This window comes from Glycine max, chromosome 4, assembly GCF_000004515.6.
Source record: "Glycine max cultivar Williams 82 chromosome 4, Glycine_max_v4.0, whole genome shotgun sequence".
NCBI lineage: Eukaryota > Viridiplantae > Streptophyta > Magnoliopsida > Fabales > Fabaceae > Glycine > Glycine max.
This window is the reverse complement of record NC_016091.4, coordinates 45,056,591-45,073,496: the sequence shown is the minus strand read 5'-3', so window position 1 is coordinate 45,073,496 and position 16,906 is coordinate 45,056,591. Positions and strand designations below refer to the sequence as shown.

General features: G+C 35.7%; 2 protein-coding genes across 7 annotated transcripts; both read right to left on the bottom strand.

Annotated features, from left to right (window-relative positions):
• Positions 1-3,386: 3,386 nt before the first annotated feature.
• Positions 3,387-9,296, bottom strand: LOC100820184 (tetratricopeptide repeat protein 37). 6 transcript variants are annotated; one of them, XM_041014929.1, is made up of 12 exons: positions 9,014-9,296; positions 8,616-8,906; positions 7,392-7,602; positions 6,603-6,695; positions 6,416-6,517; positions 6,174-6,341; positions 5,959-6,047; positions 5,359-5,480; positions 5,037-5,218; positions 4,460-4,744; positions 4,087-4,234; positions 3,387-3,915 (listed from the first exon to the last, which is right to left on the bottom strand). In XM_041014929.1, the coding sequence occupies exons 2-12, from the start codon at positions 8,774-8,776 to the stop codon at positions 3,542-3,544; spliced, it is 1,935 nt and encodes a 644-aa protein (XP_040870863.1). In that variant the 5' UTR covers positions 8,777-8,906; positions 9,014-9,296; the 3' UTR covers positions 3,387-3,541. The 6 variants fall into 6 exon arrangements, with proteins under 6 accessions (XP_040870863.1, XP_040870866.1, XP_040870864.1 ...); XM_041014932.1 differs by having other exon boundaries at positions 7,392-7,581; XM_041014930.1 differs by having other exon boundaries at positions 8,616-8,814.
• Positions 9,297-11,040: 1,744 nt separating this feature from the next.
• On the bottom strand, positions 11,041-14,974 carry LOC100815729 (MA3 DOMAIN-CONTAINING TRANSLATION REGULATORY FACTOR 1). Its single transcript, XM_003523075.5, has 4 exons — positions 14,732-14,974; positions 14,016-14,256; positions 13,393-13,487; positions 11,041-13,123 (listed from the first exon to the last, which is right to left on the bottom strand). Exons 2-4 carry the CDS (start codon positions 14,242-14,244, stop codon positions 11,330-11,332), a joined length of 2,118 nt encoding a protein of 705 aa, XP_003523123.1. The 5' UTR covers positions 14,245-14,256; positions 14,732-14,974; the 3' UTR covers positions 11,041-11,329.
• Between the last annotated feature and the right edge of the window lie 1,932 nt (positions 14,975-16,906).

The window sequence follows — 16,906 nt, the reverse complement described above, 5'->3', positions numbered from 1 at the left end:
TTTTTCTAATGTAATCCTGCCTAGGTTAGTTTTGCTATTCTTAGCCGGTCCCAAGCCCGGATAAAAGGAGAGGGTTGTGTTAGGCTTTCGACAGCCAACGTAAAACTTTGTCGAATCTCTATAACATGGATCAATTACGTAATAATGTGAATGCTAGGTCGTTGCCCGGAAGCAACGCGCTGTATGGCTCGAGTACAGTGTCAAAAGAGCAAGGGCCGCTGCATCGCCGCCCGGATGTAGTGAAAAGTAAGCAAGGGTTCCCACATTTTCGTGAACGGGTGTGGGTAAAGAAGCTAGTTCATGACAGGAGGATTCGCTTTGGTACATGGAATATAGGCACACTTACTGGAAAATCTATGGAAATAGTGGATGTTATGGTGAGGAGGAAGATCAATTTTATGTGCCTACAGGAAACTAAGTGGACAGGTGAAAAAGCGAAAGAATTAGACAACTCGGAATTTAAGCTGTGGTATACGGGAAAAATCAGATCAAGAAATGGGGTAGGGATTATTGTGGACAAGGAGTGGAAGAAGGATGTCGTAGATGTAAGAAGAGTAGGAGATCGTATCATAGCCTTAAAATTGGTAGTGGGACATGACACCTTTAATGTTATTAGTGGGTACGCACCTCAGGTTGGGTTAGCAGAACACTTTAAGGTAAAATTTTGGGAGGATCTAGAAGGGGTACTTCAGGATATACCCCAAGGAGAGAAAGTTTTCCTAGGAGGGGATCTCAATGGACATGTAGGTAGTGTGGATAGAGGTTTTGAGGGGGGTGCATGGGGGTTTTGGCCTAGGGGAGATGAATGGGGAGGGTAAATCCATCTTGGAGTTTTCGGAGGCTTTAGATCTTTCTATAGCCAATACATGGTTTAAGAAAAGAGAGGAACATCTTATCACTTACAAAAGTGGAGGGACATGTTCTCAGATAGATTTCTTCCTTATCAGGAAGTCTGATAGGAAGTATTGCTTGAACTGTAAAGTTATCCCGAGAGAGAGCTTGACTACCCAACATAGAGTTTTGGTTATGGATGTAAGAATTAGAGATAGGGCAAAGAGAAGAAGTCCTATGGTAGCACCAAGGATCAAATGGTGGCACTTGAAGGGTGAGAAACAAGGAATCTTCCAACAAAAGATATGGGAGAGATGGTGTGGACAATCACAAGGAAGTGCAAATGATATGTGGAACAAGACGTCCCAAGAGATTATTAAAGTGGCTAAAGAGACGTTGGGTGAATCTAGAGGTTTTGGACCTAGGGGTAAAGAATCGTGGTGGTGGAATGAAAGTGTTCAGAGCAAAGTTAGAGTAAAAAAGGAGTGTTTCAAAGAGTGATCTAGGTGTAGAAATTCTGAAACTTGGGATAAGTATAAGATAGCTAGAAATGACACCAAAAAGGCGGTGAGTGAGGCAAGAGTCCAAACTTTTGACGGACTATACCAAGCTCTAGGAACCAGGGACGAAGAAAGATCTATATATAGGCTTGCTAAGGGTAGAGAGAGGAAGACTAGAGATTTGGATCACGTAAAGTGTGTTAAGGATGAAGAAGGCAAAGTCTTAGTGCATGAAAAAGATATCAAGGAAAGGTGGAAGGTGTATTTCCACAACTTATTTAATGATGGATATGGATATGACTCTAGCAGTCTAGACACAAGAGAAGAGGACCGGAACTATAAGTATTATCGTCGGATTCAGAAACAGGAAGTAAAGGAAGCGTTGAAAAGAATGAGTAACGGTAAGGCGGTGGGGCCAGACAACATATCTATTGAAGTGTGGAAAACTCTTGGAGATAGAGGTCTTGAGTGGCTCACCAAACTCTTTAATGAAATTATGAGGTCAAAACGCATGCCAGAGGAATGGAGGAGAAGCACGTTAGTGCCAATCTATAAGAACAAGGGGGATATACAAAATTGTGCAAATTATAGGGGAATCAAGCTCATGAGTCATACCATGAAATTATGGGAAAGAGTGATCGAACGGAGATTAAGAAAGGAGACTCAAGTTACTGAGAATCAATTTGGTTTCATGCCAGGAAGGTCGACCATGGAAGCGATTTATTTATTACGGCGGGTGATGGAGCAATATCGCATGGACCAACAAGACTTGCACTTGATTTTTATTGACTTGGAGAAAGCGTATGATAGAGTGCCTAGAGAGATTTTGTGGAAAGCTCTAGAGAAGAAAGGGGTTAGGGTTGCATATATTCGAGCTATCCAAGATATGTATGATAGGGTATCGACTAGTGTTAGGACACAGGGTGGAGAGTCAGACGATTTTCCCATCACAATTGGTTTGCATCAAGGGTCAACCCTTAGCCCCTACCTTTTTACCTTAATTCTGGATGTCCTCACGGAACAAATCCAAGAGATAGCGCCGAGATGCATGCTTTTTGCAGATGACATAGTCCTCCTTGGAGAGTCGAGGGAGGAGTTGAATGAGAGGTTGGAAACTTGGAGACGAGCTCTAGAAACACATGGTTTTCGCCTAAGCAGAAGCAAATCGGAGTATATGGAATGTAAGTTCAACAAAAGAAGGAGGGTTTCTAACTCAGAGGTGAAAATAGGAGACCATATTATCCCTCAAGTCACACGGTTTAAATATCTTGAGTCTGTAATACAGGATGATGGAGAAATTGAAGGGGATGTGAATCATCGCATTCAAGCAGGATGGATGAAATGGAGAAAAGCATCGGGGGTGTTATGTGATGCAAAGGTACCGATCAAGCTAAAGAGAAAGTTTTATCGGACTGCGGTAAGACCGACGATTTTGTACGGAACACAATGTTGGGCGGTCAAGAGCCAACATGAGACTAAAGTAGGTGTAGCGGAGATGAGGATGTTGCGATGGATGTGTGGTAAGACTCGACAGGATAAAATTAGAAACGGAGCTATTAGAGAGAGGGTTGGAGTAGCGCCTATTGTAGAGAAGATGGTGAAAAATAGACTTAGGTGGTTTGGGCATGTAGAGAGAAGACCGGTAGACTCTGTAGTGAGGAGAGTAGACCAGATGGAGAGAAGGCAAACAATTCGAGACAAAGGAAGACCCAAAAAGACTATAAGAGAGGTTATCAAGAAGGATCTCGAACTTAATGATTTGGATAGAAGTATGATATTTGATAGAACATTATGGCGAAAGTTGATCCATGTAGCCGACCCCACCTAGTGGGATAAGGCGTTGTTGTTGTTGTTGTATTTTATTTTTCTAATGTCAAGTCAAAATCGTGAAAAAAAGAAGGACCGAAATCATAGATTCAGAATAAACCAAAAATTAGAATTTAGCCTAAAAATAATTATTATTTAATAAAAAAACTGTCCCCACTAATTCAAGGTCCTGGATATGCTGTTGTCTAAATGGCTCATATATATGGCTTGAAGAAAATGAACTTGAAATGAAAAAGAAAAATCTATATACTCAATTGTTCATTTTCAAAGCACGTAATGATACAAGTACATTCCTCTTTTATCCATTTTTATAAATGGAATTGGATGCACAACAAAAGATAAAGGTAAAAGAAAAAACTACCTATCCTTGAGGGACTACGATATCATTCTTTAAGACCGCATGAGGAGAGGCCTTTGCATAACTTTGACATGGCAACCACCTTAATCAAATTAGACTTAGCTGCATCCAACAATGAATCTGATTGGAGGGCTTTGTCAAAACAATACTTGGCCTCTTCCAAAAGACCCTCAGCAACAAACACAAGACCCAGATTGTTGAATGCAAGAGCATACCCAGGCTGTAGTTCAAGTGACTTTGTAAACATAGCCTTCGCACGCTGATATTGTTTCTGATGCCGATAGAGAATTCCCAAGTTGGATAATATAGCATGCGCTTGTTGAGTTGTTGCCAAAGACAATGCTTGCTTGTATACTTCTTCAGCTTGTGATGGTTCTTCTGATAGTTGAAGTGAGACACCTATACATGCATTGTCAACCCATATGAACATCTATATTATCAAAAAAGTTCTTCTAGGGGAAAGGGATCCAGTGAGTGAGCTAAAGTGCCAGACCACAGTAGGGAATACCAAAGGCAATATAGAATTTGAAGATGATAACATGCATATTACAGTAGAGAGAGAGAGCATACCTAGGTTAGACCATGCATAGCTGCAATCCTTGTCACAGGCAACAGCAGCTTTAAGGTACTTTTGTGATGTTTTGAATTGCCTAGCACAGAGACTATGAACGCCAAGTTGGTGCCACTGCACAGCATCATTTGGATCTTCAGCTATAGCCTAGTAGAAAAAGAATGCATGCCAAACATGTCACAAACTATATCCATTGTAGAAACACCAAAAGACATTTTGAGTTGTGACATTTAAGCTGACATAATTAAGCAGATAAAGACCTTAGCAGCATAAACAACACAATGAGCAAGATAAAAACTAATTTAGCAAGTGGATAATTAAGATAAAGCTAGGTCATCCTAGGATGATAACTAAAAGAAAGCAATAAATGACCTGCTTTAAACTGCAAACAGCACGCTCTTCAACTTCTCTTAGCCCATTCTGTTCACTTTCATATGCTGCCGCTATCTCATGCTGAGCCTTGTGAACCATGGCAAGCCCGGACCATACTATTGGAATCTCAACCAGGGATGAATCACTGTCTCTTATTATAGAAGCCATCTCATTTCCAGCACAAGAAAGCAGTTCAGTAGGATCTTGAGATCTTTCTGCCTCCTTTATTCGATGGATAGCAACAGCATATCGAGTAGACATGCAATTGGGTTCCAGTTTGGCTGCCTACAAAGAAATGGCAACAGAAGGAAGGGAAAATTTAGCAAATGTCAATGCAGACCACAAAATTTCCACATGCTGATTTTTGTTTGGTGGGGTGGAAACTTTAAAAGTGCCACTAACAATATGCAATACATACACACATTATTGATGAGAGTAATTCCTGTCATTTTAATTATGAAAAAAATACATGTAAAAGGATCCACAAAAATATTTCCACCAATAACAAGAACCAGGAAACCAATGAACAACCTCAATAAATACGTTATAAATGACTGTAGCAAGGAGCCAGGAGCACCTTCTCCAAGCATTTGCTGGAACTTCGATGATCACCACTAATAGAAAATGCATAGGCAAGATTTGCCCAGACATGGGCCGATTTGCTATCTGCTTTAACTGCAGCCAACAAACATTCCTTAGCAACATTAGCAGCCATGATCTGATCAGTCAAGGCACCTTCAGCAGCAATTGCACCAGGACCTGGAATTAATGAAGAATCATACAACAAAAAGAGTAAGAACCACACTACAAAAAATTCTTCATTCATTTATGCATAAATGACAAATAAAGGTAATATCCCACAAAAATTGAGTGCATAGAGTAAAAGAGCAATAAAGTACCTGCTACAACCGAAGCATATTTACACAAAAGAAGAGCAGCATAATTGACCAAAGCTGCAGGATGGTTTTGATCTTTTAAAATCAATTCTTGAAAACATTTTGCAGATAATTCCAAATTCCCACTGCAAGGCAAGATGGTAACAATACTAAGTATTGACCATTGAGGAAAAATATGAATGGAATAAAGGTCATATCCCTTTTTAATTAAAGCCACTAAAGTATTAGTATTTCCCAAATAATTCAATGCAATATTCCAGAAAGAAGTTAGAGTACTACCCAAAAAAGGATAGCAGCGGTTTTATGTTATAATAGCAACATCCACTATTGCATAGATGAGCAAGCTAACTAGCAGACACTTCTAAATAATGGTTGTCATGTCGTAACCATGTCAAATATGTATCCATGATGGATACTGCAGGGACACTTCAAATACTTTTAATTGCATTTTTATATACTTTAAAAAAACTTTTATACTAATACAGATTAGAATACAACAATAATTAGATAATCTAGCATTTGTTAAAAGGCATAACTTCATACAGAAAAATATAAAATAATAACACCCCAAACTATAAAGAGACAATTACCATTCATACTTACATTTGAAGATAAGCTATCCCAAGATTTCCTAGGCAATCATAATTCTCAGGTGCAATGGACAACAATGATGACAAAACTGAGATAGCACTCTACAACAGCGTTGGAAGTCACATTGGTTCAAGCAAAGGGAAAAAGGTAGTCACATCAAATACTGACACTGAAACATATGCCTTAAGAACATTAAAGCATAAGAAGAACAAACACGGTAATTGTACCTGCATACGACCAGTTTTAAGAAGGATAAAACCCAGTGTGTTCCATACAGCTGTCTGTCTGATATCTGACCTCACTGACTGTTTCAGCTTAAAAAGAATCTCTTCAAGTTCATGAGGTTCAAGTTCTTTATCTGAACTATTTTCTGATGAACTTTCTAGTATCAGGCACTAAAAGGATGATAAAATATGTTAATGAACAGAGAGATTAGAATCATTAATATATCAAATTAAGATCATTGCACCTGTGCATGGTGAATCTGAACTAAAGAAAGCAACTCTGGCCTGTCAATCTCAGCCTCAGGCCTCAGCAAGATCTCTTCTGCCTTCTCATAAGCTAACACAGCCTGAAAACATTTCAATGAACAATGAGCAAACTATATGTATCAAAACATAACAGGCAAATTTTTAAGCACTGCTTATTAAAAGTACCTTTTGAGGTTGGCTTAATCTTTGGTACATCAAGCCGAGTATAAAATGAGCGTGAGCATTTTTGGGCATCTTCCTTGCAACATGAACCAAGCCCTATAACATATTAACATGGACTTATTTTGTTGGTAATAAAACAAAAACTACAACAATAGCAATAAAGCCAATAATAGTAACAGCAACACCAACAATGATCATGACCATAACAAATTACTAGTGTCAAGATTACAGTTTTGGCTTTTCAACATTCCACTTTGCTATAAAAACAAGTGAGGATGGAAAGACAGTGATCAGAAGAAAGCAATCTAAAATCAATCATGGTAAGTTAACTGTTGAGTGAACAGCTTCCATTGACAGTAAAAAAAAATCCATATAAAATAAACCTCATTATCTGAATTGAGTAGATATTTAAATCCTGAAGCTATTCTGCAAATAGAAAGGAAGTATGGGAAAATAATGTTAGAATACTGGTGTATCACCAGGTCACCTTGTCCCAAGAAATACAGCATTTTAAACTCAGTTCCAATTCATAACAGCTACAGCATTTTCACAACTTGAAAGAAACATATAAAGAAGTTTTTTCATTAATGATAACATAGGAACAAGAAAAATGTTTCCATCTTCAACAAGTATACCGTATCAATCACATCTCAAATTGGATGGCTAGAAACCTATAAATATTTAATGAATCAAGAAAAACATGAGATTAAAAAAACATCTACATCTGCATGCCTAGACATGGGATGATTTCAATAAAAGAAAAAATATTTAATGGCTTTAAAGTAAACTCACAGTCTTCACACTGCTAACTTTTTCCTCCCGAGATGAAGGAGGCCCTTGAACATGTTGATCGCCATCCACATCAGCTACACAATCAAGAGAAGAATCTGTCTTTCTGGAGCGGGATTTGCTCAGTTTGTTCAACTTTTTACTTTCACCTTCAATGCTATCAGTGTCTTTAGACAACGAACTTTTATCTTGACTGTTTTCATCATTTCCCAAACTATACATTAATTAAAAAATAAATAAATTAAATGACAAGAAGAAACTAAAAGATAATAAGTAAAACTCTAAAATATTCATTTTGTAGTTGTAGGTCCCACCATCCAAACAATTCTATCAGTCACAATTGGATGAATAATAATCAAGAAAATGGATTTTCTTCTATAAAACTAAGTGGAAAACTGCTGAGAAAACCTCTTCACAATGCAGAAAATTTTTCAAAATGAATAAAATGTCGTATTATAACACATTTGCAAAGAAGTAATTCTGATTTTTATATTTTATTTTTTGAGTAAACGCCCAACCTGAAGTTTGTTCTCTAAAGTTACACATTTCACTACATTAGTCCTCTAAAACTTTAGGTAACTAAACTAATCCCTCAAAGATATAAATCGCCACCATATTTTAGTCCTCCAAAGAACCTGTCACCAAATTAGTCTCTCAAAAGTCTAAATTATCACCATATATACAGTATTCCCAGCAATTATACAATATCTCTTGTACTTCATCACAGGATATTATAAAAGCCATTACCTTCAATAAAGTTACAATTTACAAATCAAAAAGGCCCTTTCTACATCCTCCTAGACTTTCTAGATACACATCCAAACCAGAAACAAAAAGGCATTGTGATAGTCTCAAAACACACTTGAATTATACAGCCAAAAAACAGATAACTGTTTGAGTAAAGCATAAATTTAGTTCCTCAAGTATTACCCTTTCTACTAAATAGTCTTTAAAGTAATAAAATTTTATAAGTAGCCTTACAGTAACGAATATCCATCAATTTAGTCCCTCGGTTTATTTATTTTACTAATTTGAAGGATTTTTCAATACTCGGGGGACTATACAGTATTATTTCTAATACTTTTAAGTTAACGAAACGTCAAACATAGGGTTCAGTAAGTTCGAGATTTCAATTGGTTTTCTAAGAGTGAAAAATAAGAAAACAAAAGAGGCAAAAGAAGAAAAACGAAAATTGAAATGATGAGAGAATGTGGAAGAAAGTCTCACATGGTAATTGGTGGAGGAGGGACAAGAGAAGAATCCACTTCTTCGGCTTCGGCTTCGGGAGGATCGACGTTGAGGTCTGCCAAAACGACGAGCTTCGTCGCCGTATGGTGAAAAGCCTTTGAATTAGAGCTCTCTTCTGCTGCTCCCAACTTCTCCGCCATTTCTTCTGTTAGTTAGGTTTCGCATTCCGCATTTTCCTCTATGTAGTTTTTGGTCAAGGTTTAGGGTTTTCTTTTTCTTTCTTTTTTCTTTTCTAGATTTTTTAGATTAGGACATAAGATATTTATTTTCCTGAAAAAAATATTACTTTTGACGAATTCTACAATGGAAATACAAATTGGTGGATCAAAGGTGAACAACTGATCTTTACTTTTTCTATTGTCAAAAGAGAATTTTACCTTTGTCATTCATTGAAGCCATGGTTAAATCACAATTAGTATTTTTGTAATGGTGTTCATCCTCCGTGATAGCATTACGCAAGAGCAAGACATTAACGAGATCTGTAGTCACCACCTTGTTGCTTCTGCTCGTCGTGTCCTCAAAGAATCAAAACCAAAATCCAACATCCTCGTCCACAGACCACCGTCAAGACAAAAAGCGTGACAAACCCCCCACCCTCAAATTCTCTAATTGGGACCATCAATGCCAGGCTCTAGTGTTGTGGAATCCAGAATTTTAAAAAAAATGAAAACTAAAGGATTTTATCCAATTTAATATTATAAATGAAAATATTTAACATTTTTATCCTATTTCTCTCATTCCCATTTCCTCCCAGTCAAATATGAATTTCAAAGGATAGGTGTGGACTTTAGTCTTCCCTCCCTTAGCAATATATTCTTTTTAATAAATTTTAATTTATATATGAGTTAATTTTAACTTATAAAAAAACTTTGTTTTATTTTTTTTCTTAATTTTGCTATAAATAAATAAACTTTAGCTAAATAAATAAGGCCTAAATGTTAGTCATAAGTATTTAAGGTTATATTCGACTAGTTAATTAATTTTTCAGTTAATTTTATCAAATATAATTTAAGATTGTGTTGTTGAGAAAATTAACTAAAAAGTTAATTAAAAGTTAAAAAATTAATTTATAATTCTAAGTGTTTAATAAAATGAACAGAAGCAACGAAAAAAATATAAAATGACAAAAAGATAATAAAATTATAATTTATTTAAAAATGATAACTAAAAAATTAAATAAATATATTGAAAAAAAAATAAAAGAAAATATAAAAAGTTAACATTTCAAAAAACACTAACAATTACTAAAAAAAATTGTTTATGAAACCGTCAAACAATTTTTCCACTAATAAAAAAAATAAAAGTTAATTGAAATGTTTTTGATAAACATAACCTAAATGGTTAGGAGTTAGTTGCACCTATTCTTCCGTTACCTTTTTGCTTCTAAAAATAATGGTCAGGAGTTAGTTGAATATTTATTAGATAGCTTACTGCAATCAGCGGAAGGCTAAGACCAGCTTGAATGCTAGCAAATAAATCCAACGCCTAACCAAAAAGGGGAAAATAATCCTTATGCACTCCAGAGTATTTACTCATCGATTTGATAAGAAATCAGAAGCATCAGTTTATATATATATATATATATATAATATTTACTGATTTCCATTTTTTAACAATTTGGTATTATACTTTTATTGTCCCATCATGAGATAATATTCGAAGAACACATGAACAAAATGTAACAGCAAGTGTCTTTTTTTTTTACTGCATGAAACAATAAAAGTTAAGAGTAGACAATGTATGTACTGATAGTGTAATTTTTTTCACTTCGATCATAATTCGATATATATATATAATAAATTTGTAAATTTTACAATAGTTAATTTAAATGGCATACTAACCACAGTTTTTTAATTAACTGAGAATATAATTTTTTTTTACTCAATGCATTAAAATTAAACTCAAAGGTTAAATCAATAAATTGCATATTGCATATAAATTTTAACAACCTGTATCTTGCCAATTTTGTCCTGATATTTTTCAAATTATTGATTGTAAGTCCATATCATCCTTCAAAGTATATTTCAGTAATCAAAATCCATCCAAAACTGCATACTTATTTCTCAGAGTAATATTGCCTATTCATCACTCGTACTCAAATCAGATGAGGGACATCATCGAGGCTCCAAAACTTTTGCTCATAGCAAGTCTAATTTATTTTATTTATCCTCACAAACCTTGCAACAGAATGAAATGAATCCAACCAAACAGGGAGCCACTTATCAGCCACAGTGCTCATTACTCATCACAGCTACCGTTTCTAAAATGATTTTCGCAGTCACTATAGAATCTTAATTCAAATATGGCCAGTGGCCACCATTTCTAAGCCTCTTATTTATCTAGCTCGACGTAGATAAAGAATAGACAAACAAAGTATAAAATACAAGATAATGAAAAACGAGTATTAAGGCTGAAAAATACACTATATTCCTCTCATACCTCTTGACGCAACACCATTCTAAAAAGCTGTCAACGAAATATAAGACCAAATTTACACAACGACTGAGATTCATAGGAATATCTGTCGGTGACATAATTTTGAAAGAAAAGAAAAAACAGATTCAAAGGATCATGAGAAGTCCAACCATCCCACAGATTTATCCACATTCAGCGGAAGCTAAAGTGCAACAACATATATAAGAGAAACAATGAAAATATAGTCCTCCTCAAGAAGCTGCTGCAGCCTGGGCCAGTTAGACATCTGTGGCAGTGGAATCAAATGATGGTAGGAGCCAGCCCTTCTTCAGGGCATGCTCCAAATAGAAGCTGAATTTCTCGTTAGCGTTTGGAATGTCCAGAGCGAGATCATCAAGACCGTCCTTGATTCTGGTGAACCCTTTGGTCATCTGATTGATGGTTATTAGACCTTCACTGAAACATTCCTGCAGCAGATCCAGCATCCTATCATTCTTCTTCTCCATGGCCATAACCAAAGCTTTCTTGACAACCTCGTGGTTGAAGAAAGGCATTCCCAGGTCACGGATACACTGGCATGCTTCACTCACAACACCTCCACTCTCGTACTCCTCCAAGAGCTTCATGATTTTGTCCTTGGCATCTTCAACAGCCCATCCAGTCCCACCACCCCAACATCTCAATAGTCTCTCACCAGCATGACGAGCAGCAACAAGTGATCTAGCCATCCGTACAGTTTCACTACCACTGCATTTTGGAGGCAACTTGCTGCTAATTTCCTCTAAATTCAGAGGAGCCAATACATCATCAATCACAGCTCGTGCTAAGAAAAGAGCAAGCTCATTTGATGCATCCAATATATCTAGTGCTGTATCTTCTGCACTTTCCAGAAGCATGACAAAACCATTAACTATATCCTCTGTTGAGAAGATCTCTATATGAAGAGCAGATAGCAGTACTGATGCCATTTCCTTTTCCTTGTTCTTTCTGTCCATGGCAAGAGTTATTAGCTTCTTCAAAAATATTGGGTTATACTCAGGTGCCCCAAGATCTTCAAGACTTCGAATGAGTTCAGGAATGTCATCAGAAAGAAAATATTCATGAATTATAGTTACAACCTCTTTTTTATACTTCCTCACCTTTTCATCTTCAACTACTATATCCCCATCTTCACTAGATGGTTTCAAAAATGAGGCATCAAGCCACCCTTCTGATATTGCCTTAGGCACCAATGACTGAAACTGAGTTTTAGCTGATGGAATATCAAGAGCAAGATCATCTAGGACTTCTTCCAAACGAGAAAATCCTTTCACCATTTGGCTGGAACTAATAAGTCCCTCTTCAGCTGCTTCTTTTAATAGCTTCAACAGTTGAGGTTCTGCCGAATGGATCTCCATGGCAAGTACCAAGGCCCTCTTCACGACCTCATGATGAAAGAATGAAACCCCCAATTCCCGTATGCACCTACAGGCTTCTAATGTGTCACCACTATCCACATATTCTCTTAGTAAATCAGCAATCCTCTTCTTCACATCTTCAACAGTGATGTGAGTGCTACCACCCCATCGCCTCTCCACAAGTTCTGCATGGTGTGGAGCTGAGAGATAACTTTTTTCAGCAGTCTGGATTACTTGAACTCCCTTAGAAGGTTCTGGAAGAGCCTTCTTGGCCCTGGCAAGAAAGGCTGGAGGAATGATGTCATCCACAACAGCACGTGCCAGAAATAAAGCAAGGATGTCAACTGCATCCAGTATGTCCACTGCAAGATCATCAGCAGATTCAATAAGCATAAAAAACCCATCTCTAATCTGTGCAGGACTGATGACATCAGCATACAATGCTGAAAGCAGAACTGAAGCCATCTCTTTCTCTTTATCATGCCTATCCATGGCCATGGATACAAGACGCTTAATGAAGTATGGATAATATTTATTTGATCCAAGTTCTCTGAGATCAGATGCGGCCAAGTCGACATCCCCATTACTGAAATATTCCTCTATGATGGATACTACGGCTTTCTTGAAGTCATCTAAAGGATCAGTAACAGTAGATCCCACCAGTTGATAAGGTTCCTATAAATAGTAAGAGCATCCAAACAGAAATAGATTACACTCGTATTTATGTCCCATTTGCAATAGCCACTAAAAAAGCAAAGATAATAATCAGGCAACAAGTAGTTAGAATTAACAAGAAATCATGCAAAAAGAAAAGAAACAACAGAAAGTCGGAAACACAAAAGGAAAAGGCTGCTATTGCAAGCATCATGTAAACTTTTCAAGCAGCTTAACTTTACATAACCGTGTGTAAGAAACTACCCACTAAACCAGAAAAGAGAAATTACCTCGCCGCTATCATAGTTTGGATCGTTCTTGTCTATACGGGATTCACCATCTGTATCAAGCAATTTCCCCCAAGTGCCCTTACCACCAGCACCGTCTGCATTCAAGAGATACAGCACATCAAATTATCACACAAAGACCACAAAGAAACAAAGCAAATCGTAACATCAAGTATTGACACTGCAAGTAAAAAAACTAGACGCAAGGAAAACTCCTCAACCAATTAATATCACGATTCTTAATCCAAGATGATAAACAAAACTCGGAACCCTGAACAACTCAAAGATCTAAAAGCTTACTTGTCACAGATAAGTCCTTTAACCAAGTTAATAAAAAACAAGATAAGACACTGCATGATATGCATCCCAGGTTCCCAATATAAGACGATAAACTATACTCGAAACGCTTAACAACTCAAAGATCTATTTGCTTGCCTGTCACAGATAAGTCCCCTTTTAACCAACTTAACTAAAAACAAGATAAGATACACTCCATGGTATGCATCCCAAATTCCCAATCAAAATTCAACGACCTAGAATAAGCTGATTTAACTAGCTGAGTGCTCCACAGGCTAGTGCTGATCAAATTATAATAACGAAAATAAAAACCAAGGACATGAACTCACCCTTCTTCGCCCTCCCATACTTTCCGGAGTGCGACCGGCGCACATTCCTGGCAGCATGCCCAGCAGTCTGTGCCTTACCACCCCCTGAAGGAGCCCTCACGTGATGATGATGTTCAGCAAGCAAGGAGGATGGAGATTTCGGCGAGGAAGACAAATTCTCCACATTCTGACTCGCTATTTTCAGAATCTCTCTCTGTCCATCGGTCAGAAACCCCTCGCTTGATGCCATTTAAGCGCAAAACTTGAATTTAAAAAAAAAAAAACAAAACAAAAAAAAAACACAAACACCTTCAACAATTGATCTCATTACAGCATCAACTAGACGAATACAAACAGAGCACAAAACGTCACACCCGCTTCAGAATCAGTTCGATTTCACGACAAATTAAACACACACAAAAAGCTCTCATTCGACATGTAGTAGATGCACAGGCCAGTAATTTATTTGTCACTTAAAAACCGTGTTTGCTCCTGCTAGAAACAAATAGTAATAACATACAACAACATCACGATTTTTCCAAACGCGTTCTTCTTCAACAGTACCACGCGCATGCACTGCACTACACTTGTACTGGACTTCGCAGCCATCACGAATACATTGTTTTCCATTCCAAAAAGTAAAACACACGCAAGAAAAAAGAGAACCGAACAATAAGAAAAGAAAATAATAACAATAACAATAAGAAGAAGAAGAAGAAGAAGAAGAAAATACGAACCTGGTGAAGAGAGAGCGATGGAAACGGAAATCCGAATCCCGTGCTTAGCTCGGATCTCGAGCGAAGACAGGAGGAGGGAGTGGATTTGGGAATCGGAGGAGGCGGTGGAGAGGATCCGAGAGAACCTAATCGGATCCGAATCGGGTTGGGGTTTTGTCGCTAACTGCAGAGTGAGTTTATAAAATGAAGTGAGAAGAAGAAGAGAAACGAAATGGATGAGAATATGAAAGGAAAAGGGGCCCCAACAAGTCAGGCTTTTATATATAAGGATGGTACCAACACGTCACTCTATCCACGTGTCAGCGCCATGTGCCCTGTCTTTAACCGCCACCTGCCTCGCTAATCCAAATCCAAAACCCGTACCACTCACTGCCAAGGACCACTTTTTTTAAATCTTATTTTGTAAATTCACTACTAATAAGAGCATAAATTCTATTCATTGTAAAAAAAAGAAAAAATCTATTCCGATATATGAGATGCTTTTTCTAAGGATAAATAAATAGTCAGTCAAATTCTTCCTCTGAAAGTATATCGGAACAAAAAAATTGATGTTTCAAAGATAAAACATACGGATTTAATTTTTTAATATGCAAAAAAATAATAAATTAATATTATTATTAATTTATGAGATTATTTTATTATTAAGTTATGATGTTTAATGATTAATTTAATAATACGTTATATTTTTTTAGAACTAATTTAAAAAGTTTAGAAATGTATTTATTATTAATTTATTTACGGGACTAATTTATGATAATTTTTACATATTTGGAAAATTAACTTTGAAATTTTTATTTTGAAAGGACTAATTTATGAGCGATTCATGCTTTCATAGACAAGTTTAATTTTTTTTTTTGTAATATTATATCCTCCTAGGAATTCTCCTTTTTACCTTTTATAGTAAGTATTTAATGAAAAGTAAATATAACCTTAATTGTTGTATAAAAAAATATTTCAAAATAATTATTATTTTAATTTTTCAATGTAACATTAATTATTATTTTTTATTTATATCTTTTATAAGATTAATGATGTATGCTACAAAAATTTAAAATAAATTAATGACAATAAAGAGAATTTATTTACTCCCTCCATTTTTTTTATAAAACTCAAGTTTGAAATAATATTTTTTATAAGAATTTATAATATTTTTTGTATTAATTATTTTTATATTAAAAATGTCCTTTACTAAAAGAAGAAAGAAAATTATTGACAATCCATTACAAGAGAAAAAAATATTAATTATAATGATAATTTTAAAAAAAAATTATAAATTTAAGATAAATTTATTATCATAAATTAAATTAACGATTTTTCTTAATCTTTATGAAATAATAAATTGGATATTATATATAGTAACGGGGAAGTGTGAGGATTTGTACCAGGATAAAGTAGTAGGATTTAGAGTTATTCAATACTTAATAATATTAATATAATTTTTAATTTTGCTCACTGAGTGTTTTATTTTTTAAATAAAATTATAATCTAGATTTAAAAATATAACAATTCATGTACACAGGTCTTCTGCTCTTTCAAAAGAAACTGTAAGAATGTGCAGTAGTTTTCCATCTGAGTCACAGATGGTAAAAATTTGTTGAACTTGATTTTGAAAAATGAATTTATTTTATAAGGAAATGAAGTAAATGAACCAGATTCGTGCAATTACAATAGGATTTGGATCTGATTCGATAGACCTTTATTTCCTGAATATATTAAATTTAAGCCGTTACTAAAAGAAAAAATTAGTTTACGTGACGATAAATTTGTTAAAAATTAATTCCCTCTTCCCGTGTCAGGTGATGGTTTTCCATATATACTCACTACTATCAATAAAGGGAGTGGATTACATGGGTCCCTTTACTTTAGAATGCATTTTTGATAGTTTCAGTTAATACAATTTCATCTTCAAACATATATCCAAATATTATATAAATGTCTCTCATTTTTCATGTATCTGCCACCTCGTTCACATCTTGCAAGCTAGGATGCTGCTATATTACCTCAACACTCATGATACATCTACATAATAACTACAAAATTAAAAAAGTTAACTGGCATAGGGCCGTCATTAATAATAATAATAATAAGCTTTGATTAACTTGTATGAAAAGTTTCAAGTGCCAAACTGCCACCAAAATATGCAATTGCCATTATGACATGACTAATGAGAAACGC